The 23,993-nt window shown below is 43.9% G+C and overlaps 1 protein-coding gene across 1 annotated transcript; it reads right to left on the bottom strand.

Moving 5' to 3' along the window:
• Positions 1 to 9,472: 9,472 nt before the first annotated feature.
• Positions 9,473 to 23,586, bottom strand: LMNB1 (lamin B1). Its single transcript, XM_075272316.1, has 11 exons — positions 22,945 to 23,586; positions 15,349 to 15,505; positions 14,713 to 14,838; positions 13,954 to 14,124; positions 12,926 to 13,051; positions 12,600 to 12,820; positions 12,261 to 12,486; positions 11,879 to 11,983; positions 11,608 to 11,727; positions 11,059 to 11,169; positions 9,473 to 10,010 (listed from the first exon to the last, which is right to left on the bottom strand). Exons 1-11 carry the CDS (start codon positions 23,301 to 23,303, stop codon positions 9,978 to 9,980), a joined length of 1,755 nt encoding a protein of 584 aa, XP_075128417.1. The 5' UTR covers positions 23,304 to 23,586; the 3' UTR covers positions 9,473 to 9,977.
• Between the last annotated feature and the right edge of the window lie 407 nt (positions 23,587 to 23,993).

Below are 23,993 nucleotides of genomic sequence, written 5' to 3'. Positions count from 1 at the left end.
TCAGGGATGGAGTTCAAACGCTGGTGTGAACCCAGCCTAACATGGTCGATGAGGTTACACGAAGAGACATGTTCATCAGGCCTAATCTGTAACCCTACAGTGATAATCCACAGAAAGGCAAAAAAAAAAAAAAAAAAAAACCCTCAAAACTGATGCCAATTACCCCATGTCAAGAGTTAAACCATTCCTGACTCCAAATCTATCGATATAAAACCTTGGATCAATCAGTGTTCCCCAAAAGTCAAAATCTCATATCCTGACCTCCAGATGGTTCTTGAATCTGTACAGCAAATCAGCCATCAATGTATCCTATGACAATGCGTTCCCATAACCGCAATGCTCTTACAGTAACTATTTTCCATCTATAGTGGAACAGTTTTTCGTAGGTGTAGAGGATATCCCATTGTCATAGGCGTGACAGTAAAAAGATTAGCATGTCCTTTGTACTGTCCCTTCATGTATTTGTATAATGTGAATGAAAAATTTATGATTTCAACCATAATAAATGAGGGTCCAATGAAAATTTAACAATGAACATTAATTTTAGCTGCCCGCTGGCGCATTTATTATCGATGAAGCTGTATCTGAAAGTTGTCATCTGATAGTTGAAGACCACAAATGTTTTCTTTAAAGAATGAGCCAAGAACAGTCATTTGATTTTGATCTGGTGTCATCAAACAGATTTCAATAACTAACTATGGACTACAATACGTAGGATGGTGCCAAATCATTAATGTATTTCTATATCTAATGCGCATTTAGCTACAAGTCTGTCAGGAGAAAATCTGGTACAAATCTATTGACTGTTCCTTGCAGGGCAACTTCTATACTTATGTAGATTAGATGAACAGAGACTTTGGGGCCACTCCACTGTAGATAACCAACCCTGCTGACATCTACAGTTAGGGCCAGAAATATTTGGACAGTGACACAATTGTCGCGAGTTGGGCTCTGCATGCCACTACATTGGTTTTGAAATGAAACCTCTACAACAGAATTCAAGTGCAGATTGTAACGTTTAATTTGAAGGGTTGAACAAAAATATCTGATAGAAAATGTAGGAATTGTAGACATTTCTTTACAAACACTCCACATTTTAGTAGCTCAAAAGTAATTGGACAAATAAACATAACCCAAACAAAATATTTTTATTTTCAATATTTTGTTGCGAATCCTTTGGAGGCAATCACTGCCTTAAGTCTGGAACCCATGGACATCACCAAACGCTGGGTTTCCTCCTTCTTAATGCTTTGCCAGGCCTTTACAGCCGCAGCCTTCAGGTCTTGCTTGTTTGTGGGTCTTTCTGCCTTAAGTCTGGATTTGAGTAAGTGAAATGCATGCTCAATTGGGTTAAGATCTGGTGATTGACTTGGCCATTGCAGAATGTTCCACTTTTTTGCACTCATGAACTCCTGGGTAGCTTTGGCTGTATGCTTGGGGTCATTGTCCATCTGTGCTATGAAGCGCCGTCCGATCAACTTGGCAGCATTTGGCTGAATCTGGGCTGAAAGTATATCCCGGTACACTTCAGAATTCATCCGGCTACTCTTGTCTGCTGTTATGTCATCAATAAACACAAGTGACCCAGTGCCATTGAAAGCCATGCATGCCCATGCCATCACGTTGCCTCCACCATGTTTTACAGAGGATGTGGTGTGCCTTGGATCATGTGCCGTTCCCTTTCTTCCCCAAACTTTTTTCTTCCCATCATTCTGGTACAGGTTGATCTTTGTCTCATCTGTCCATAGAATACTTTTCCAGAACTGAGCTGGCTTCATGAGGTGTTTTTCAGCAAATTTAACTCTGGCCTGTCTATTTTTGGAATTGATGAATGGTTTGCATCTAGATGTGAACCCTTTGTATTTGATTTCATGGAGTCTTCTCTTTACTGTTGACTTAGAGACAGATACACCTACTTCACTGAGAGTGTTCTGGACTTCAGTTGATGTTGTGAACGGGTTCTTCTTGATCAAAGAAAGTATGCGGCGATCATCCACCACTGTTGTTATCCGTGGACGCCCAGGCCTTTTTGAGTTCCCAAGCTCACCAGTCAATTCCTTTTTTCTTAGAATGTACCCGACTGTTGATTTTGCTACTCCAAGCACTATCTCTCTGATGGATTTTTTCTTTTTTTTTCAGCCTCAGGATGTTCTGCTTCACCTCAATTGAGAGTTCCTTTGACCGCATGTTGTCTGGTCACAGCAACAGCTTCCAAATGCAAAACCACACACCTGGAATCAACCCCAGACCTTTTAACTACTTCATTGATTACAGGTTTACGAGGGAGACGCCTTCAGAGTTAATTGCAGCCCTTAGAGTCCATTGTCCAATTACTTTTGGTCCCTTGAAAAAGAGGAGGCTATGCATTATAGAGCTATGATTCCTAAACCCTTTCTCCGATTTGGATGTGGAAACTCTCATATTGCAGCTGGGAGTGTGCACTTTCAGCCCATATTATATATATAATTGTATTTCTGAACATGTTTTAGTAAACAGCTAAAATAACAAAACTTGTGTCACTGTCCAAATATTTCTGGCCCTAACTGTAGGTTCTCAACATGGAATACACACCTTGCCCCTAGGGACTATTTGCATTGGCCTTACAGTGTGCTTTAAAAGGAGCGGCACAGTCCACTTTATAGTCTTGAAGATACTTAGGCTAGATTCACATTTGCGTGTCAGTCTCCAGAGAGGACTTTTCTCTCCTCTGGTTTCAGTTTAGAGGGAAAAAAAAAAAAAAGTGGACCACATTGTAGTTTATGGGATCCACAGATAACAGCTGTTTTAGTGGACAAGCTCTCCATCACCCAGGTAAAAATTATATATATATATATATATATATATACACACATATATATATACACACGCACGCACACACACACACTTGAAATGCCAAGAGACAGGTCAGGACGTAAGAAAGAACACAGGTGGGAATGCAACCCTATGATCCATAAAAATACTGGACATGTTTGAGCATAAACTCTTGAGGGGACTGGGGTATTTTTATTTATTTATTTATTTATTTATTTATTTATTTTTAACTCTAAGGGGGAAATTGAGGGAAAATGTTAAAATCAGTTTTTTTTTTGCTGGAGTCTGTGTAATTTAGATTTACTTCTCCATTTTGTACTGGTCCCTATGTAAACAGGCTGATGAGGAGAGCAGCTTATAGGCAGGGGCGGATCCAGGGCCGGGCGAGCCGGGCAACCGCCCGGGGCCCCGCGGCAGTGCCCGCACCTAACAAAATGCAGGTTGGGTCGGTCGGCAGGGCAATTGCCGAGGGCCCCAGCACTGCAGCAGCGGCTAACAGAGTAGAGTAGCCAGCGCAGGGAGCTGCAGCTATTGATCCAGGAAGCTCCACTCAGCGCTGTCAGGACGCTCCTCCTCACCCCCCCCCCCCCCCTTCTCTGGCTGCCCTCTGTCAACCAATGAGAGGGTGAGGAAAGCCCAGGAGGCGGAGCTTATCGCTCTACAGAAGATCCCTGCCGTCCTGCACACGTAAGAGGGAGAAGAGGAAGCTTCAGCAAACTGAAAGTAAAGAAGGAACACACAGGTACAGGCTGGAGGGGGGAGGGGGGTTACTCTGCCTATTAATGTCAGGCATTTGGAGTTATTCATTTAGTTTTGGTAACTCCTTGTGCCTCATATTAATAGCAATTAACCCCATCATGTCCCTCACATTAACCCCCTGTGTACTTCACCATAAGGGTTACCGATGTGTGAGATATATGGGGGTACTAATCATGAAGATACTTCATTATTACCTCCATGTCTCTCACATATCAGTATCTCTTATGTGAGGTACACAGGGGGTTAATGTGAAGGACATGATGGGGTTAATTGCTATTAATATGAGGCCCATGGAGTATCAAAGCTGTAATGCACATGACTGTACTTTTTAGGGCTCGTTCACATCTGTGCCCGGTCTCCATTCTGCAGGTTTCCGTTTCCTGCATAAAACAGAACAGGAGACGGAAACCTGCAGGACTCTTTCATTTGAATGGGTGAGAAAGCTGTCTGGCCGTCAGCGGCAGTGAGCGTTTTATGCTCTCCGCCGCTAAACCATTTTTTTAAAATCCGGACACAGAGTCAGATATGCAATACTCTGTGTCCGGATTAAAAAAACGGTTTCGCGGCGGAGAGCATAAAACGCTCACGGCCGGACCCGGTCTGTGGTTTCCGTCTTCTTGCATGCAGAAGACGGAAACCACAGAACGGAGACCCAAATGCAGGTGTGAACCTAGCGTCATCCTCAATTGTGGATAAAAGTATGTACTATTATATTTCAATGGGCCCAGTACACATGGCCATTGTTTTTGCGGCTGTGTGTTAGGGCCACATTGAAGAGCTGCAAATTATGGAGCAGGTCCTATATGTGTCCTATACCTAGACCAGTCATGTCCTCATAAATGGGTGGTATTACACAGGGGCGGATCCAGAGCCGGGCAACCACCTGGGGCCCTCACCCAGCGGGGCCCCGCGGCGCGGACCTAAGAAAATGGTCCTGGTTGGCGGGAGGTATGTCTTGATTTTAACTCATCGGCGATGAGCTGAATACATAGGCGTTTAAAGCAGGAGCTGTCAAAGTTCAGCTCCTGCTTTAATGCTGTGCTCCGGCATTTGTAGCCACGATGTGATAACGTCACATCGCGCCTACAATATGTGTATGAGTGAGACTGCGGAGAGAGCGGCGGGGGAGCGAGGGAAGGAGAGTGTGGTTTTTTTTTTGTGTTAAACATTAAAATGGAACATAATATAGGGGGCCCATGAAACTGCAGATGAAGGGGGAGGGGGGAGAATGGCATGACACTGGGGCAGATGAAGGGTGAGAGAACAGCATGACACTGGCGCAGATGAAGGGGGAGAGAACAGCATGACACTGGGGAAAATGAAGAGGGCGGGGAGAACAGCATGACGTGGGGCAGATGAAGGGGGGTGAATGGCATGAAACTGGGCAGAAACGGAGGGACATGAAACTGGGGACAGAGATGGAGGGGGGACATGAAACTAGGGGCAGATGAAGGGTGTATATGAAACTGGGGGAGAGATGGAGGGGGGACATATAATTTACGGGTGACTGTGGGAGGATTATACTGTGTGGGGGCACATGAAAAATGAATGAGAATGGGCAGAGTTAACATAAAAGTGGGAGGAGCCAAGTTTGCTGCAGCGCGCACAGCGCGCCACACATTTTCTCCCTCTTTCTTATATTCAAAAGGGAGGTATGGGTTACAAGCACGAGGCTTGGTGGTGCTTCTATGCCACTGGCCTTGGGTGCATGCTCCCAATGCAGCTAATAGTACACAAATAAGGTCAGTTTTATAAGGTGTGCAAGCACAGCTAACTAGTTAAAAAAACGCCTCAAAAATGCATTTTTTGGGCTAATGTTTTAAAAAAATCCTGGGGGACACCCCCAGGTAATTAGGACCCCACCAAAGTCAATTGCCCAGGGCCCCGCAAAGCCTGGATCCGCCACTGCTTATAGGGGTTATATGGGAGCCCAGACTGGCATACCTGATGTGGTGCACTGTGGTTAATGACCACCTAGTCATGTGTACCATTACTCCACCACCTCATTCCTTCCCCGATCTCACAGATACAGAAATGACTTGTGCTATGGGGCCCCCTCGGATCTGGTAAACTAATCTCATCTCACCAAACTCTTTCATAAGTAGAAAAGGAAACCTGGATATTCACCAGTAACATCCATCTATGAAAAGTTTTCATGATCAAAGTCCCACTCTTAGATATTACATGTCTGTTTTACAATGAAAAAACAAATTTTTCAATTAGAAGCATTTAAATTAAAATACTCAAAAAGTTTTCAGATATTGCAGTTACTTCTTATGGTGCCCTCTTCATTCAGTGTCCAGTGCCAGTCTAGGTGTCAGACCTACCAGCGATAAACAAGAGGCACAGACTCACATGTAAAAGGTGATTTTTAGGGTTTTTTTAAGTAACTTGTTTACAAAGTCTTCCAGAATAATTAACCTACTGATAGAAGTTTATGGGGTAGGGAGAAAAACCAGAGGGCAAATACCTTTTATCTTCCATCCCAAGCAGGTCATACACTTCAGATCGCTATCGACCAACTATGACTTTTTAGCAAGTTTATACTCTCAATGTGAATGACCAAATTTAAGATGGAAGGAAATGTCTATTATACTGTGAATTTTCACATCAATATTCAGTGAAAAGTAGTGTTTAGGTTACATGGAGCAACCTTTGCCTGCTCAGGATTTAGCATCTACCCTGCAGATGAATGGCCAGGATTCATCGTGTCTTATGGATGATGTCTATTGTATGGAGGAGAGGAAGCTACAGTAAAGTGACACACACAGGTACCTTCTAGAGATGAGCGAACAGTGAAATGTTCGATTCGAGTAGCCGCTCAATACTCGACTGTTGGATTGAACATTGAACCCCATTATAGTTTATGGGGAATAAATACTCATTTAGGGGGAAACCACTATACTAAACGACTCAGGAGGTCACGAAGTCCACTATGACACCCCAAGATTCCAACACCCTGGAATGCAATGGAGACAGCAGGGGAAACATGTCTGGGGGCATCTAACATGCCCAATTCACTGTATTACGTTGGGATCCCTGTCAGCTTGCGATATGCGGGAGCTGACTTTTTCCCATAGGAATGCATTGACCAGCGTTGATTGGCCAAATGCCATACAGAGAACAGCATTCGGCTAATCAACGCTGGTTCTGCCGGAGGCTCGTCTGTGAGGAGGTGGAGTCTTAGATCGGACCAGAATGGAGACTGCTGTGGACTGATCTTAGACTCGCCTCCTCCGGCAGAACCAGCGTTGATTGGCCAAATGTTGTGCTCTGTATGGCATTTGGCCAATCACCACTGGTCAATGCATTCCTATGCCGAGATGTAGCAGTGCTGGCCGTGCGCTCAGCACTGCTACACCGGAGATGAAGCAGAGCTGAGTGTGCGCTGAATAGGAGTTAGCCTAGTGGAACGATTATACTAACATACGGAGCTGACTTACCGTGGTGTGTTAAGGCAACCACTGGCTGTGGGACTCCAACTGTGCATATATCACACAGTATAGGCAGCATGGGAACTGGGCTTCTAATCGTTTATATTTAACCAGTGTAGGTGCATCAATCGTCCACACTTGTGTATTGTAGGGAAAGTGAGGAACTACAGATCCCAGCATTTTCCAACATCAGATGTTTGATCAACCCAGTATTAGGCGATTGAACCGGGTGAATAGTGTGTGGTCAAGCTCACCTGGGTGTGTTTAAAGTGAGACAGAGTAGTACCTTATTTAATACAGAAAAGGGACTGCAATAATTGTTTATTGGGGGAAAGACATTGACAATTTTAAAGAGACACAAGTTATATTTTATTATTTTTCAATTTCAGTGGGAACCCCTTTTGGATTGGTTTGAAAAAAAAAAAAAAAAAAGTGCCAGGAAGGTGGGAGGGGAATAGAATTTTTAGTGAGTTTGCACCTGGTGTTCAACTCAAATATCTCGAACAGCCCGATATCCAATCGAACATGTACTTGATCGAATGTTGTTCACTCATCTCTAGTACCTTCCTTTAGTTACTCTGCCTATTAATGTCAGGCATTTGGGGTTAATTTAGTTTCAGTAACTCCATGTGCCTTACATTAATAGCAGTTAACCCCATCATGTCCCTCATATTAACCCGTGTGCCCCATATAAGGGTTACTAATATGTGAGACATGAGGGTACTAATGAAGGACCTTAATTATGAAGATACCCAATTACCTCCATATGTCCCACATATCAGTAACTCTTGTGAGGCACACAGGGGGTTAATGAGGGACATGATGGGGTTAACTGCTATTACTATGATCCCCATGGAGTTACTAAGCTGCAATACACATGACCAGACTATCTCCAACGGTGGATCCCCCCCCTTCCTATACTCGAGTCAATAAGTTTTCCCAGTTTTTTGTGGTAAAATTAGGGGTCTCAACTTATACTCGAGTATATAAAAAAAAAAAAAGATTTACGTTATTGCTGGTTACAATATTGTGAATTTACCTTGCTGGAAGTTTTGTAAGGACTGTTGCGACATTGTGGTTGGACAATTTTGTGGTCAGCTAGCTTTAATCCAGTAAAGTGAAACCGGAATCCATTACATAGATTGTTTTATTGCAATATTCCCTAAACCAAAGGTACGCAAGCTTTAGCATTCCAGCTTTGTGGAACTACAAAAGCCAGCATGCATGCTTACTCCGCTGTTCATAGGACTCCCATGTAAGTGACTGCACCATGCTGAGAGTCCTACTCTTACAGTACTGAAAGATGCTGACCTCTGCTCTAAACAGCAATATCGTGACTCACTGGACAGGAAGAGGATCAGAAGTAGTTACTGAAGGTGTTCTGGCTCTGTGCACACAGGCCCAACATAAATTGAACACACACACACACACCAAACCCATTTGTACATGTACAAGCATATGGATGTAACATGACTCAACCATGAGTATACTGCCAAGTCTCACTCCTCCACAGTGAGAACATTTTAGTCATGTATAGCATACATATAGTTGGGCAGCAACAGAGCTCTGTCCAGTTTTCAGTGCAGTACTGCACAGTATGATTTGCGTCTCCAAATATAACAATGCAACAAATGTTTCCACTTCCTGGGTTGATTTTGCAAGAGGCACAAAGTGTACATTGTATTAAAAGGAGAAGATGTGATGAAACAACTGCACCAGGAGCAGGTGTGGACTGCAGGGCTCAGACTGCTGCTATAAATGCAGCTGCTGACAGCCTTCAAACCTGTCAATAGAAAACACGCACATGGATCCCCAGTGCGATCAGCCAGTCAGAGGAGAACTAACACTGCATGCATGGGGAGTAATGGTATAAGTGGCAGGAGCTACACTACATGTTACCATTTTATCTAGCAGTAATCACACTCTGGAGAAGGTGGAACAGTAGAACTTTAAAACCACTGACAGGTGAAGGGAACGGCGCTGTCCCAAGATCAATGGCCTCTTCTTAAGTACAGGATATTGGGCACCTTGTGAAAACTCAGTACTTAAAAGTTTAAGTGTTATGGGGGTGGAGTATCAGTATTCTAGATGTGTTTGATAAGTACAGGCCATGACAGGGGGAGGGGGCAATTGTTGTATTGTGCTTCTATAATACCTTACAACCCAGTGGAGCCCCAAGTTTGGTTTAGTAGTACCATCTCCTGTGTGGAAGCAGGTATTCTCATGGAGTGATGTTTTACATGCAGTTTCTTCAGGATTATACCCTTATACATTTACATGCAGGCCCAGGAAGCTCACGAGTTTCTCTATGTGACATTATGACACATGGGGACAATATGCCATCAGGTGAATGGTTAGCCAAGATTCCTTTGAGAGTTAAACAGATACACTTACCATTATTCTCCATTAACAAAATACAAGACAACTGTATTAGAAAGGATTTTTTTTTTATTTTACTTAAACCAAGGTGTCATTTAAAATAGCTACAACATTACCCACCCACCAAACTAATCTAAAAAAATTCCAATAAAACAGCTGTATTTTTCACATAATACAAATAACACCTTTGCAATAAAGCTGAGGGGTAAAATGGTTTAAAATTCTGACTTTGTGATAGAAAATAAAAAAATTCAGTACAAAAGAAAAAACAGTGGAAGCAGAAATGTCACGTGCCTCCAACTAAACAGCACCTTTACATGCAGTCACTTAGGACTGAAGGTGACAAGACTATATGGCCTTCACATTGAAGATTTCATTCCTGAATCATCCAGGGTATAACAGTGTACAACCAGTCAATTCACATTTTACATGTTCCAATTTTTTATTTATTTTTTTTTTTAAAGTGGCCAAATGCCCATGACTGTAATTATAAAAAGGTAAGGCCATTAGCTTGGGCATTTTATGTGGTACACCAACAAAGTGTCAATCCCATGAGGCTCAGATCTGTGGGCTGAAGTCAGACTGGTGGCAGCATTACATAACAGCACAGCTTCTGTTGTCAGCAGCCTGCAAGAGACAAGTAGTACAGAGAAAGTTAATAGAAAGGCTTTACTATATTTTCAGTCAAGTTTCATCTTTTAACCCCTTCAGGTTCAAGTGTCATTGATGCCCCAATGATCAGGCCAAATTCAGCACTTTGGTATGCATTGCTTTAGACAGCAAATAAAAATAAAAAAGTTTTGCAGACAGGTGTGATGATAAAAAGTCCTAAAAGCCTCTCAGTAACTCCTGTGCAGTAACTTCAGCCTGGAGAGTCCAGCACTTATCACTTCTACAGGAGCAGTTGTAGATCACAGGCATTTAATTGTGTAAATGTGACTGCAGCACAGGGCATCAGCTAAAAACCATGATTAGCAACATTAGGGGGTTAATTTGAAGAGAAGGGGTCAAAACAACCCCCCCCCCATATTTCACAACAGATCCAGTATGAACCTAGTGTAAAAGTGGCCCGTGGCAATTATAAGAATGTTATGCAACTCCATTCGCCTCTACAGCATAGTGCTCGGAAGTGAATGAGAAGTTAACTAGAATTCCATTCGAACAGAACTGTGGACTACCCCAGCCGCATGACCAAATAAGACAATTAATGGCCATTACAGGTCACAATTATAGGCTGAAAGGTTTCCCAATCATTTTTCCACCAACCAAGGCTACATTCACAGTACTGTTAGTTCACTGCCCTCATGTTTGATTACTTATGTATCGATGGTGTGCAGGACTGTCAGAAGAGCAATTAAAACCATCATGCAAGGAAAACTTTTTTTCCCCCAAACACATGTTGGTGAATGCAGACAGGCATTAAGAGGGGTCTGCATTTGCAAATTAATGTGAGTAGCCCTCATCCTGTGACAGATGAACACAATGGACATTGGATAATGGTAGTGTAAACTCACCATAAGAGGAAGTTGTAACTGACTAAACTAAGAGGTCAAAGTTTGATACCATTGTGAAATGAACATGGTACATTTTATTGTGCAATACTTTATTTTCCATGCTGGCATAAAAAAAAAAAAAGTTAAAATCAATAACTATAGGTTCGCTCCCAATGCCATACCTGCCGACGTGGCCGGATTTCTGTCTCAACCTCTTCTGCTACTTCTACCTCCTCATCAACTTCTTCCTCAGGTAAAGATGTTGTGAAGACGGTCGTCCTTTGAGCTACTTCCTAGTTTTACAAATGAAAAACAAAGGGCTTACAGACAGTCTAGTCACAGACATAGAGGCCTATATTGTGTGACCATTTCTGTCAGTCCATTTTCCTAGTTTGCAAGAAACAAGATAACATAACCAGCGATAACCCCCATAGTTTACCAGTTATTTCTCAATGTACAGTTATCTATGGCGATAGCTTATCTATTTCCATTTCCCACATGAATGTGTCTCCATGACAGCAGCAAGTACAGCAGGTGACCAAGTGGTAACATCCGTAGTCTAGCATGAAATTTGGTTTGTCATTTCATACCATTTGCTACTCCCCTTTAAATATAAAGGCTCCTACAGAGCGTGGGTGGAAGGGTAACCTTGAAGCAAGTTCGGCTCTTATGCATTTTACTTCCTGGCATATCCTTCATATCCTAAAGTTCAATAATGGTAGAAGACCTACCTCTCCCTGAGAGTTTCTCAACACAACTTTGACATCTTGACCAGTGCCCCAAGAATTCTGGTTCTTCCAGATAAGGTCAGAAGGAGGACTTGCAGGGACACCAGCGTTAGCAGCCCAGACCTTAAAACACAAAAACAAGACACGTCACACTACAGATGGAAAGACAGATAAAACAAAAACCACACACTACTGAGAGGATGTCCATTATTAGCAACAAAAATGGCTTATAGATACAGCTGAAATTTTTTTTTGTTTGAAAAAAGTTACTCACTGTAACAGTCTGTCCTGCTTTCAGCACATATCTTGAGGTAAACTTGTAGTTCGCTGAAGTCTCTCCAATAGATCTGGTCATCTCCCAACCTCCAAGTGGTTGATCCTGAAATTACATTTTATTTTATTATTAGAGATGAGAGAGTACTGTTCGAATCAGCCGATCCGAACAGCACGCTCCATAGAAATGAATGGATGCACCTGGTACTTCCGCTTTGACGTCAGCCGGCCGCTTAACCCCCCGCGTGCCGGCTACGTCCATTCATTTCTATGCGAGCGTGCTGTCCGGATCGGCTGATCCGAACAGTACATCTCTATTTATTATATTTCCATGAGAGATACAGATTTGTCTTACAAGGACAATGGAGACTAGACGCACTTACCTGGTCAGAGTTATTCTTCAGTCTGATAAATTTGCCATCCACATCCAACTCTTCAATGGACACATTGCCAGTGGCAGAGGCAGAATGAGCGATGCTAACACTACTGCTTGCCTCTGATTCTTCTACATCAACTCGCTTTCTTTTGCCTCTGGTAGTTCTCACGCTACGACTTGAAGAGGCTCGAGATACAGTCACACGGGATGAAGGACTGGGAGAAAGCTTTAATCTAAAATACAGTAAGGAGAAGTTGGTCAATTTTTGAGCAAATACATAGTTCTGAACTAGGAAACAAGTAACAGCAGGTTTCTCAGATACTGAGTAGCATACATTGCCTCTTACCTTTCCTCTTCACCTTCCAGCAGTTTGCGGTATGCACTTATTTCCATGTCCAAAGCAAGTTTGACATCTAAAAGCTGCTCATAGTCTGCGAGCTGTTGCTGCATCTGGTCCCTTATTTCAGCCATTTCCCGTTCCCTTTCTGCAAGCATTCTGCGACAGGAATCTCTTTCCTTAGCAAGTATTTCTTCCAACTCTTGCATCCGGTCATACCATGCCCTGGACTAAAGACAAGCTTTGTAAGAGGTTGTGCTTTGACAAATTTATACTATTGTGTGGATTGTCCCAATTTAGGCTAGAAAGATAAACCTAAAAATAGAAGTTAATACCTCTTTCTGCAGGTCTGACAGCTGGGTAGTGAGGCTGTCAATGCGCAGGCGGCTTTCCATCAGCTCCTCACGAGTACTCTGAGCGGTAGAGCTGTTCATCTCAGAAGACAGTCTTGCATTCTCCAGCTGAAAGTTAAAATGACAACTCAGATGTAGAGGAAGAGGAAGCGCACCTCATTTGGACATCACAGTGCTAGCGTCACCAAACAGGAATTGAAGGTTTCTTAATACAGTTACACTAAACCTCTGAGGCCGATGGTAAAATGTACCAAAAAAAAAAAAAAAAAAAAAAAAAAAAAGCTGATAGGCTATTGAATACTTTGCCTATTTATTTATATTTTGTTGACAAAGGTATATGCTTATAGGATTGGGACCACCTTTGTACAGGTAGAGACTTTACAGGGTCAGGTTCCTGTCAGGACTTCAGTAGTTAGGATGTGGGGGAGGAAGAAAGGGGAGTAAGAGATCGGTTGGTTCAGAAAAGTCCACATCCCAAGTTGTTTTTTTGACCCTTCCACTCAGTTAACCTGTCATAAAGCAACTAAAACCTGTCTGTACCAAGTCATGCCCAGGAACAAGCAAACTAAGAACCCAGTTTGCTCACAGCGTTGTGTGTGTTTTAATTACACAGAGTGATGGTCCCCGTTGACTTTTTTTTTTTTTCCCTTGAAAAGTACTCCAGGCAGCCTTGATGTGAATGTGGCCTTAGCTTGTTCACCCTCTAGATTGAGGCCAGGGTTACATAGCAAGGACAGAACCTTTTTGGTCTAGACATAAGAGTGTGACTAAAAGCACTGTAGTGAAACAATAGTAGTTTTGTTTTATTGCCCCAAAGTAGAATTTCTGACAAGTTAACATTACCACAGTTATAAGATAGTAAGGAGTTCTTGTTTAGGTAGGGCCAAATATAGTACATGGAAAGGAATATTCATCAAAATTCTGAATGGTGCTACCCATTTGTAAGACACATAGCTGTAAGTTTTGCAATGCAGACTAGATGGTGCTAGCACCATATGTATTTGACATACCTTTGCTTGATAGGTCTGCTCAAGTTCATCCTTATAGACCTTCACTTGTTCTTCCTGCTGTGACCTCATGTCTGCAAGAGCTTGAGCAAGTTTGTGTTCATAGTCAATGATACGTCCAGAATCTACTTCCACCATGCGGGTCTCATGTCGTCTTCTAGTCTCTTTGATCTCCTATAAAATATATAAACCCATGTTTTCAGAGATCTGATAGTATCAAATAGCTTTAGAGACAACAGATCTGTATAACAGTATATTTAAGTCACAGGAATTTCCTGGAGTGTTATTGGTTTCTGCAGCAAATCTAAGTAGTATACTCCGCTTGGATGTAAGGTACACATTGTCTGATGTAACAGTCTCCTGTAACAGATCTGCTAACCCAGATGGTAACAGTATACTGGTGGTGGTCAATTTATCCATTCACCTTCAGCAACACCAGTGTAGATGGAGAAATCACAGAGGATTGTGTGACAAGACCAGCCTTGCAAAATCTGTAACAAATCTTTCTGCTGACAGTAGGAACATTTCCTACTCAGTTTAATTCATGCAAATTCTGCTTGATCTTCCCATTGAACACTGAGCAGGACACTTACAGCTTGCGGAAAGTGAAGAGCATGACTCACATTAAAATGAAAGGAAAGTGGAATTTTCGCAGCACTGAAAAACTCAGTGTGTACTTACCTTTAGTATATAACAGTGTTAAAAAGCACCAGGATATACATATAGACAGCACTGTATAGCATTCACTAAAGGCTCAATTACCTCCTCATATATATTTTTTCTGAACTCAAGCTCTTCACTCAGTGACTGGCAGCGATTTTCGAGATCCACTTTCATTAGAGTTTCTTCACCAAGCTGTGATTTTAACTTTTCCAATGCAGACTCAAACTGAAAGACAAGTATTAAATTGTAAGAGACCCAAAACTGTAAATAATATTTTTGACTCGCCTTGAATTTGTAGAGATTACATTATTACATGCTTAAGTCAGACACTACTTATTCTATTTGCCACCAACTTATAGCAATCTGAAGCAGTCTAAAAGCTGAAGCCAAAGATTCATTCTAGCTCATACTAGAGTTTTCTATGTGGGAAATTAAGTTATAAAGACAGGAGTTTTTGGGGTCAGGGACAGCCTGGGAAAGCAGTCAACACCCACTACCATGCACCCCAAGAACACAAACACTTCAGGGGTAACGTACGCAGTTTATAGTCTCAAGACAAACTAAGATGTAAATAAAAAGGTGTTCTTTCAAGATTCCCACACACTTATGCATAGGAAGCAAGTTATTCACCTCACAGCATAGCTTATCTGTTACTAAAAAGCTCACCGACATTGCGGCCTGATGTAGCGCAAGGGTTTACGGTTTTACTAAAAAGCAGGCAACTCCTGTACTCACCTGCCCAATCTCGGCTCTAAGATTTTCCACCTCTTGTTCCAAAGCCTTCTTCTCACTCTTTGCGGTGACAAGCGCAGCATCTGTATTGTGCAGAAGAGCCTCACTGTCTCGGAGCTTGCCTTGAAGAGCATTATAGTCAGATTCTTTCCTTGAGAAACTGCAAAAACCACATATGGAGCATGTTATACACTAACATTACAGACAACATGTATTTCATTCATTGACATCTGCTGTGGTTAGTAGATATAGCAGGGAATTGGTCAGACTTCTGGGACACTAAGTCACCCAGATATCAACACTGTCTGTTTTTGGGCTGACTGGGACTAAATCACCACTGTCCATGATCCTGATACTCCTGGCACTGGGGTAAGTAGTACAAACCAGCTGCACCGCACATTGGCACCAAATAGGACATGCGCTTTGCTGGCTTTAGTAGAAGAGCTGCACTGTCCAACAAGACTTTAGGCAAGTTATAACCTTTAGTTGTAGTGGATTCAACTATACAGAAACAGGGTAGCTAAGATGTGCCAGTGTTTCCTGTACAAGAGTATAGTAGCAACAGAATTACACGGAGAGCTTGGAGGAGCCTTGTCTGCAGCTGTTCCCACAAGTCCCAGCCTAGGATGCAAAGTTAAAGTTATTGTCATCTCAGTACCAGTTTACCAAGATGGAAAGAACTACCTTTGTAGTTTTAGGCCTAGTTCACACATGATCACGCATGTGCATATTCTGTTGTGGCTCTACAATAGGCTAAAATGAATGGGCCTACACTGGGTCGCGGAGGCGTGAGGCGGACACTGGGGCTGAATCAGCCATGGAGTCCGCCTGAAGAAAGGGCATGTCGATTCTTTTTTTCCGGAAGCGGCAATAGTGTAGCCCTCCATTGTGAAGGGGCGGATTATGACGTGGATTCAGTGCCATAATCTGTCCCCTCTGAATGGGGCCTTAAAAAGCATCATTTGGGTAAAGTTTATTTTAACAGTATGAATGAGAAACCCGTTTTCTGAATGTTCCCCCTCTGTTCCATGGCTGTGGAAGAGCAGGGGAGTTTTGGGTGGAGTCAGAAAAATTACCAACTCCAGATTCACAATAACTGATACAATTACATAATGTACAGAGCTTTAGGTCATCTGTATCACAGTAGAAATTTTATTGTAGAAAAATAGGAGAGGTCAGAAGTTTGGCGTAAAGATTTCACAGCCTTGGTGTTGAAATGACATCATGATGTTAGAGGTGAGGCAGCCCAATGAATTTCACTATAGCATGTAGCTGCTCCATTGCCAGACAGTGGAAACTCAATTACATCTTATTGGAGTAAGGAGCTAAGAGTTTGGCAAGTACAAAACCCCTCCCAAACCAATAACTGTGCCATGAAGCAGTGCAAAGAATCTTTCTATGGATATGCAAGTCAGTCTGCAAGCACAACAGTGGTGGTATAGCACCTGAGCCACCTACAGGCCATTGCCATTAATTTCCAGCCTCCAGTAAGTCTGGTGGGTCATGTCTAACCCTGTAAGGTTGATAGTCTATATGTAGGTATACAGGAGGTATACTTCTTCTAGGTAAAACCCCTACATGGTAAAAAAAAAAAAAATGACTTGCAAAGCACTTTGCCCCAAATCAGCCTGAAATGTTCTTTTTAAAGGTGGTGTCTGGTCCACTCAACCACCCACAAGCCTAGGGAGTCTCGCACACCTCCAACGCTTTTAACACCTGCTCAGTTGTCCAATGAAACCAGGGAAGTCTAAGGGTCCATTCACACGGAGGAAAATGGTGAGGAATTTGGTGTGGAATTTCAGCGCTGAAAAATAAAAAGCAAAGCCCTCTCATTAACTTCAATGGGTTCCTTTTTTTCAGCGCTGAAATTCCACACCAAATTCCTCCATGTGAATGGACCCTTAAATGCAGCAAAGCCCAGCGCACTCACCTTGCAGCAGACATTACTGCTCTGCATCTTTGAAGAACTGTACAGGTGCAAGAGTAGACGTAGTATCCATGGATGGGATTATGACAGGCCTGACCTTAAGGACCAGTAGTTTAGGGGTCCAAATTAAACTAAAGCTCTCCAGCTGCCATGATCTCCGCACCCATCACCTGACCGGAGTGCGAGACTGCCAGGTACTGCCCTTCCATCCCAGCATCACCCCATACACCACTGGATTACTGCTAGGCCTCTGAACAATGTCAATTTTGAACATCTGTTCACACGATCTGTACACTGGAAGACAATATGCAAACTAACACACACACTTTTTATGAAAAAAAAAAACCAAAAAAAAAAAAAAAAAACCACACACCTTCCAAGCTTTCCAGGCACTTGGAGTATAAGGGTTTACATATGACCTTCCAGGGGCTGTAGGTTTTACACAGATTTGAAGAAATTATTCTGTGGCACAGCATCAGTCAGGTTATGGCATTTAGCACTGTGGACTTTAACAGGTCCCCTTCAAGGAGCCCCCAGTGACGTACTGAAGTCCATGGACCACCACACAAGTGTCAGTAAGTGCTTCAGCATACACTACTTATATTGGGTACATTTCATAGGAAGAAATCCATACAGCTCTATGAAGCCTACAGCAGATTTCCTTATAAGCACAGAATACGTTTCAGCTGCCAGGTGTAAGATCAGCATCTGACCTCAGAGGGGCAGCATCGGACAACAAAGACTGACGCCTTCTGATGTAAAGCCCCACGTGGTACAACCAAACCAAAATAAGCAATGGGGGAGACAGGACCACATAGCTCATTTCCATATCCCCCCTCTGACCCCTTCAGAAATGACAACCATGGTCAGTCAGAAATATTAAAAAGGTTATGCCATGAAATGTATCTTCTATCCATAGGACAGATAAGTACCTGCTTGTAGGGTTCTGAGGGCTCATTTGCCACAGATCCAGAGAAGAGGATCCCCCTCCCCACACAATCAGCCTGAACGCAACAGGGGAAAGAATCCCCTGTGCTTGGCAACAGTGGGGGTCTCACCGGTGGTCTGTCCGGTCAGGAATACATAGTCATTTTCATGGTATTGAATGTGAATATGCAATAGAGTAGGCACACTTAAAAAGTTGTATAAAAGAATTAAATTTTTTATAAAGACTGCCCCCCCCCTTTGCATAGAAGCTTATCTATTCACACACAAGACTTATGTCTGCCTGCATATTACTGAGAAACTGTAGAACAGCTGAAGTACAAGCAAGAGTGTCACTAGTAATAGACCATATGCTTTATACAAACCAGAGAGAGCAAATGCACAAACCGGACAAGATTAGCAGAAGAGGCCTTTGTGTAGTAGAGTTATGTCTTCCAGCAAGTGCACGTCAGCTGCTATGGCTCACATTACACACTGGCCCCAGTCCAGAAGCAGCTGCCACAGAATACAGCCTGGCCAGAGGGCAAGCACCTGAGACGACTTCAGAAATGTCTTAACAAGCAGAATGTTACGTAACCAACTCCAGCAAGTGACCAGGTCACGCACACTGGCAAACCTTGTATTTTAGGAGATCCTTACAAGAGTGACGGCATAGTAAGCACCTGTTACTCCACTTATACAATAAATTACCGTAATAGTCAGGACCTATTGTGAAGACGTTTCATACTGAGCTGCTCCATTTCCTGTTCATACACCAACATATTCATGAGGACTCCTACAATATAGACAGGATCAGGGGTCTACACCAGACCCTCACACTTTCCTACATATCCAACACTCACTAGCAGGCACCAAGTTTCTCAGGAGTCAAAGTAATAGAAATACAGTAATGTCTGTATGTAGTACCTACTGTATATGTCGTCCTAGACACAAGGTGGAGTTGAGCATCAGCAACGCCTTGTAGATGACTACATTCACGTCTAAGAACAATCCACCACAGTAACCACTATATTGTGCAGAGTGGGATAATATACCAAGTATAGGACCTGGTGACACTACAGTAACCACTATACGTGCACAGTGGGACAATATACCAAGTATAGGACCTGGTGACACTACAGTAACCGTTATATTGTGCAGAGTGGGATAATATACCAAGTATAGGACCTGGTGACACTACAGTAACCGCTATATTGTGCAGAGTGGGATAATATACCAAGTATAGGACCTGGTGACACTACAGTAACCGCTATACGTGCACAGTGGGACAATATACCAAGTATAGGACCTGGTGACACTACAGTAACCGCTATATTGTGCACAGTGGGACAATATACCAAGTATAGGACCTGGTGACACTACAGTAACCACTATACGTGCACAGTGGGACAATATACCAAGTATAGGACCTGGTGACACTACAGTAACCGTTATATTGTGCAGAGTGGGATAATATACCAAGTATAGGACCTGGTGACACTACAGTAACCGCTATATTGTGCAGAGTGGGATAATATACCAAGTATAGGACCTGGTGACACTACAGTAACCGCTATACGTGCACAGTGGGACAATATACCAAGTATAGGACCTGGTGACACTACAGTAACCGCTATATTGTGCACAGTGGGACAATATACCAAGTATAGGACCTGGTGACACTACAGTAACCACTATACGTGCACAGTGGGACAATATACCAAGTATAGGACCTGGTGACACTACAGTAACCGTTATATTGTGCAGAGTGGGATAATATACCAAGTATAGGACCTGGTGACACTACAGTAACCGCTATATTGTGCACAGTGGGACAATATACCAAGTATAGGACCTGGTGACACTACAGTAACTGCTATATTGTGCACAGTGGGACAATATACCAAGTATAGGACCTGGTGACACTACAGTAACCACTATACGTGCACAGTGGGACAATATACCAAGTATAGGACCTGGTGACACTACAGTAACCGCTATATTGTGCAGAGTGGGACAATATACCAAGTATAGGACCTGGTGACACTACAGTAACCGCTATATTGTGCAGAGTGGGACAATATACCAAGTATAGGACCTGGTGACACTACAGTAACCACTATACGTGCACAGTGGGACAATATACCAAGTATAGGACCTGGTGACACTACAGTAACCGCTATATTGTGCAGAGTGGGACAATATACCAAGTATAGGACCTGGTGACACTACAGTAACCGCTATATTGTGCAGAGTGGGATAATATACCAAGTATAGGACCTGGTGACACTACAGTAACCACTATACGTGCACAGTGGGACAATATACCAAGTATAGGACCTGGTGACACTACAGTAACCGTTATATTGTGCAGAGTGGGATAATATACCAAGTATAGGACCTGGTGACACTACAGTAACCGCTATATTGTGCAGAGTGGGATAATATACCAAGTATAGGACCTGGTGACACTACAGTAACCGCTATACGTGCACAGTGGGACAATATACCAAGTATAGGACCTGGTGACACTACAGTAACCGCTATATTGTGCACAGTGGGACAATATACCAAGTATAGGACCTGGTGACACTACAGTAACTGCTATATTGTGCACAGTGGGACAATATACCAAGTATAGGACCTGGTGACACTACAGTAACCACTATACGTGCACAGTGGGACAATATACCAAGTATAGGACCTGGTGACACTACAGTAACCGCTATATTGTGCAGAGTGGGATAATATACCAAGTATAGGACCTGGTGACACTACAGTAACCGCTATACGTGCACAGTGGGACAATATACCAAGTATAGGACCTGGTGACACTACAGTAACCACTATACGTGCACAGTGGGACAATATACCAAGTATAGGACCTGGTGACACTACAGTAACCGTTATATTGTGCAGAGTGGGACAATATACCAAGTATAGGACCTGGTGACACTACAGTAACCGCTATATTGTGCAGAGTGGGATAATATACCAAGTATAGGACCTGGTGACACTACAGTAACCGCTATACGTGCACAGTGGGACAATATACCAAGTATAGGACCTGGTGACACTACAGTAACCACTATACGTGCACAGTGGGACAATATACCAAGTATAGGACCTGGTGACACTACAGTAACCGCTATATTGTGCACAGTGGGACAATATACCAAGTATAGGACCTGGTGACACTACAGTAACTGCTATATTGTGCACAGTGGGACAATATACCAAGTATAGGACCTGGTGACACTACAGTAACCACTATACGTGCACAGTGGGACAATATACCAAGTATAGGACCTGGTGACACTACAGTAACCGCTATATTGTGCAGAGTGGGATAATATACCAAGTATAGGACCTGGTGACACTACAGTAACCGCTATACGTGCACAGTGGGACAATATACCAAGTATAGGACCTGGTGACACTACAGTAACCACTATACGTGCACAGTGGGACAATATACCAAGTATAGGACCTGGTGACACTACAGTAACCGTTATATTGTGCAGAGTGGGACAATATACCAAGTATAGGACCTGGTGACACTACAGTAACCACTATATTGTGCACAGTGGGACAATATACCAAGTATAGGACCTGGTGACACTACAGTAACCGCTATATTGTGCAGAGTGGGACAATATACCAAGTATAGGACCTGGTGACACTACAGTAACCACTATATTGTGCACAGTGGGACAATATACCAAGTATAGGACCTGGTGACACTACAGTAACCGGGCACTGCTCTGACATGTGGTACACAAGTAAATGGCCATGAGTTACACACATTACACCCGTATAACGAAGTTCTGTACAAGAGCACTGAATAAGAAGGATAACGGTTTCTGCAGACATCGGAGATCAGGACTAAGAATCCATCACATGATCCTCATTTATTACAATGTCTAGGAAGGCTCTCTCACTAAGCTGTGGTGTGATAGGGTGGTCTGGGGTCACCGGTCGCCATCTGTCACTAGCCAGATCCCAGCAGCCGATGACCCCACATGCCCCTGAGGCTACAACTTCACACACAAGCAGTTATAACAACTTGTGCGCTGGATAATAGGACTTAACATGGAGTTATAACCTTAATACACTTGTCCGTATCTAGCAGGCTATGTAGTGGCGGGAGAGCAGGGCTTGTTTTTGGCAGCCTAGAAGGAAGTAGAGAGGGTGTGAGCAATGTATGCGAGCTCAATGGGCAGGGGGAGGGGAGCCAGCCAACAACGCCTAGCGCACTGACAGGATACCGCTCACCCCAAACAATGAGCCCTTTTCTATCTACTCAGCACACAAGTGATTGGCAGGGCACATTACCCGGCCCAGGTGCCCCAGAGCAGCTGCCAGACACAAATGGTTAAAGGGGCACAAATCTAAGATCTGCTGGAAAGTTTAACAGTCTATTGTCCTCTGGTTGCAGCCCTGTCACATTGGGCTTACTGAAGTGGGGCTGATGTGGGCTAGCTCACAGCCAGCAGCCTTTGTGGCCAGCACACACAGCAGGTGACAGGTCTGAGGAACACCAATCATATCCTGCAGGACTGTACACTGGAAGGTGTGAACACGAGCTTGGAGCACTACTACACAGCGGCTTCCCCGGCTATGAATGGGATGTGGGGGAGGGGCAGATTAACCCAGTTCATTACACCAGACAATGCCGGGTGGGCACAACCTGGCCGGCCCCCCGCCCGAGGCACACTAATGTCACACACCTGCTAGGGGGCGCTCACCTGATCTGCAGCTGGTCATAGTCCCCCCGCAGCTTGCCCAGCTCTATCTGCAGCTTGGCTCTCTCCCGGGCCGTGTCGTCCAGGGTCCGCCGGGCGTCCGCTAGCTCGGTCTCATAGAGCTCCTTGAGGCCGGTGACCTCCCGGCTCCGCACCTCCTCCCGCTCGGTGACCTGCAGCTGCAGCACGCTGTTCTCGCTCTCCAGGCTCCGCACCTTGTCTATGTAGACGGCCAGGCGGTCATTGAGATGCCGCAGCTCCTCTTTCTCCTGCAGGCGGGAGATGCGTGTGGGGCTCAGCGGGGTGCTCATGCTGCTCCGCCGGCTCGACTGCCGGGGGGCGGTAGGAGTTGAGGTCGCCATGGGCTACAATACAATGGAAGCTAACCTGTCCCCACACGTGACCGGGCCCGGCTCCACAGAAACTTTATACCGCCGGCAACAAGGATTCAATGGGCAGAGGCAGCACCGACCGCCGGCTCCTCACGCCTGCTGGAGATGCAACCAAATAAAAAAAAAATCCCCGGTGGTGGAGGGAGAGCGCGAAGCACAACCCCGGTACTCGGGCTAAAAACTAGGGATAAAATCCTATAGGAGCACAATGAACGACGATCTCCCCGCCAGGAACAGCGGCGAGTGAGAGGCTTGGCCTCAATATGGCGCCAGAATGGTCACATGGTGCCCCGCGGCCAATGGGGATCGGGGACGCGCCCACACTCTGAGTCTGAAACTAAATTCAAATCGGTGCGGGGGATCACTGGGGGGGAGGCGAGGCGGGAGTGCAGGCGGCGTACAATGGGAGGGGGTTGGTAACACCAAGCTTATTGTCATAGCAGATTGTACAACGCTCATAAGACTGTGTACAGACGGAAAGCGTTATCTGAGGGATTTAGCACCACTTGTAATGGAGACGTGCAGACGCACTATATACAGTAATCTACACACAGCGGTTTAAATGGAGTAGATTATTATATTATCATATGTCAAAAAGTCTTGTGAGCAACACAATGTGAAGCGTCTATTCAGACTGTGCGGTTTTGCTGCAGTTCTGCA

The sequence above is a fragment of the Leptodactylus fuscus genome, chromosome 1 (assembly GCF_031893055.1).
Source record: "Leptodactylus fuscus isolate aLepFus1 chromosome 1, aLepFus1.hap2, whole genome shotgun sequence".
NCBI lineage: Eukaryota > Metazoa > Chordata > Amphibia > Anura > Leptodactylidae > Leptodactylus > Leptodactylus fuscus.
This window is presented reverse-complemented; position numbering and strand designations above follow the sequence as displayed.

Bases quoted from the DNA above. Each gene is read 5' to 3' on its own strand.
- LMNB1 (XM_075272316.1), bottom strand. From the start codon at position 23,303: ATGGCGACCTCAACTCCTACCGCCCCCCGGCAGTCGAGCCGGCGGAGC. The intron at 13,052-13,953 runs GTATGTCAAATA...TTTAACTTTCAG, and splicing joins AGCAGACCTATCAAGCAAAG to CTGGAGAATGCAAGACTGTC. The intron at 10,011-11,058 runs GTATGGCATTGG...TGTCTCTTGCAG, and splicing joins AAATCCGGCCACGTCGGCAG to GCTGCTGACAACAGAAGCTG.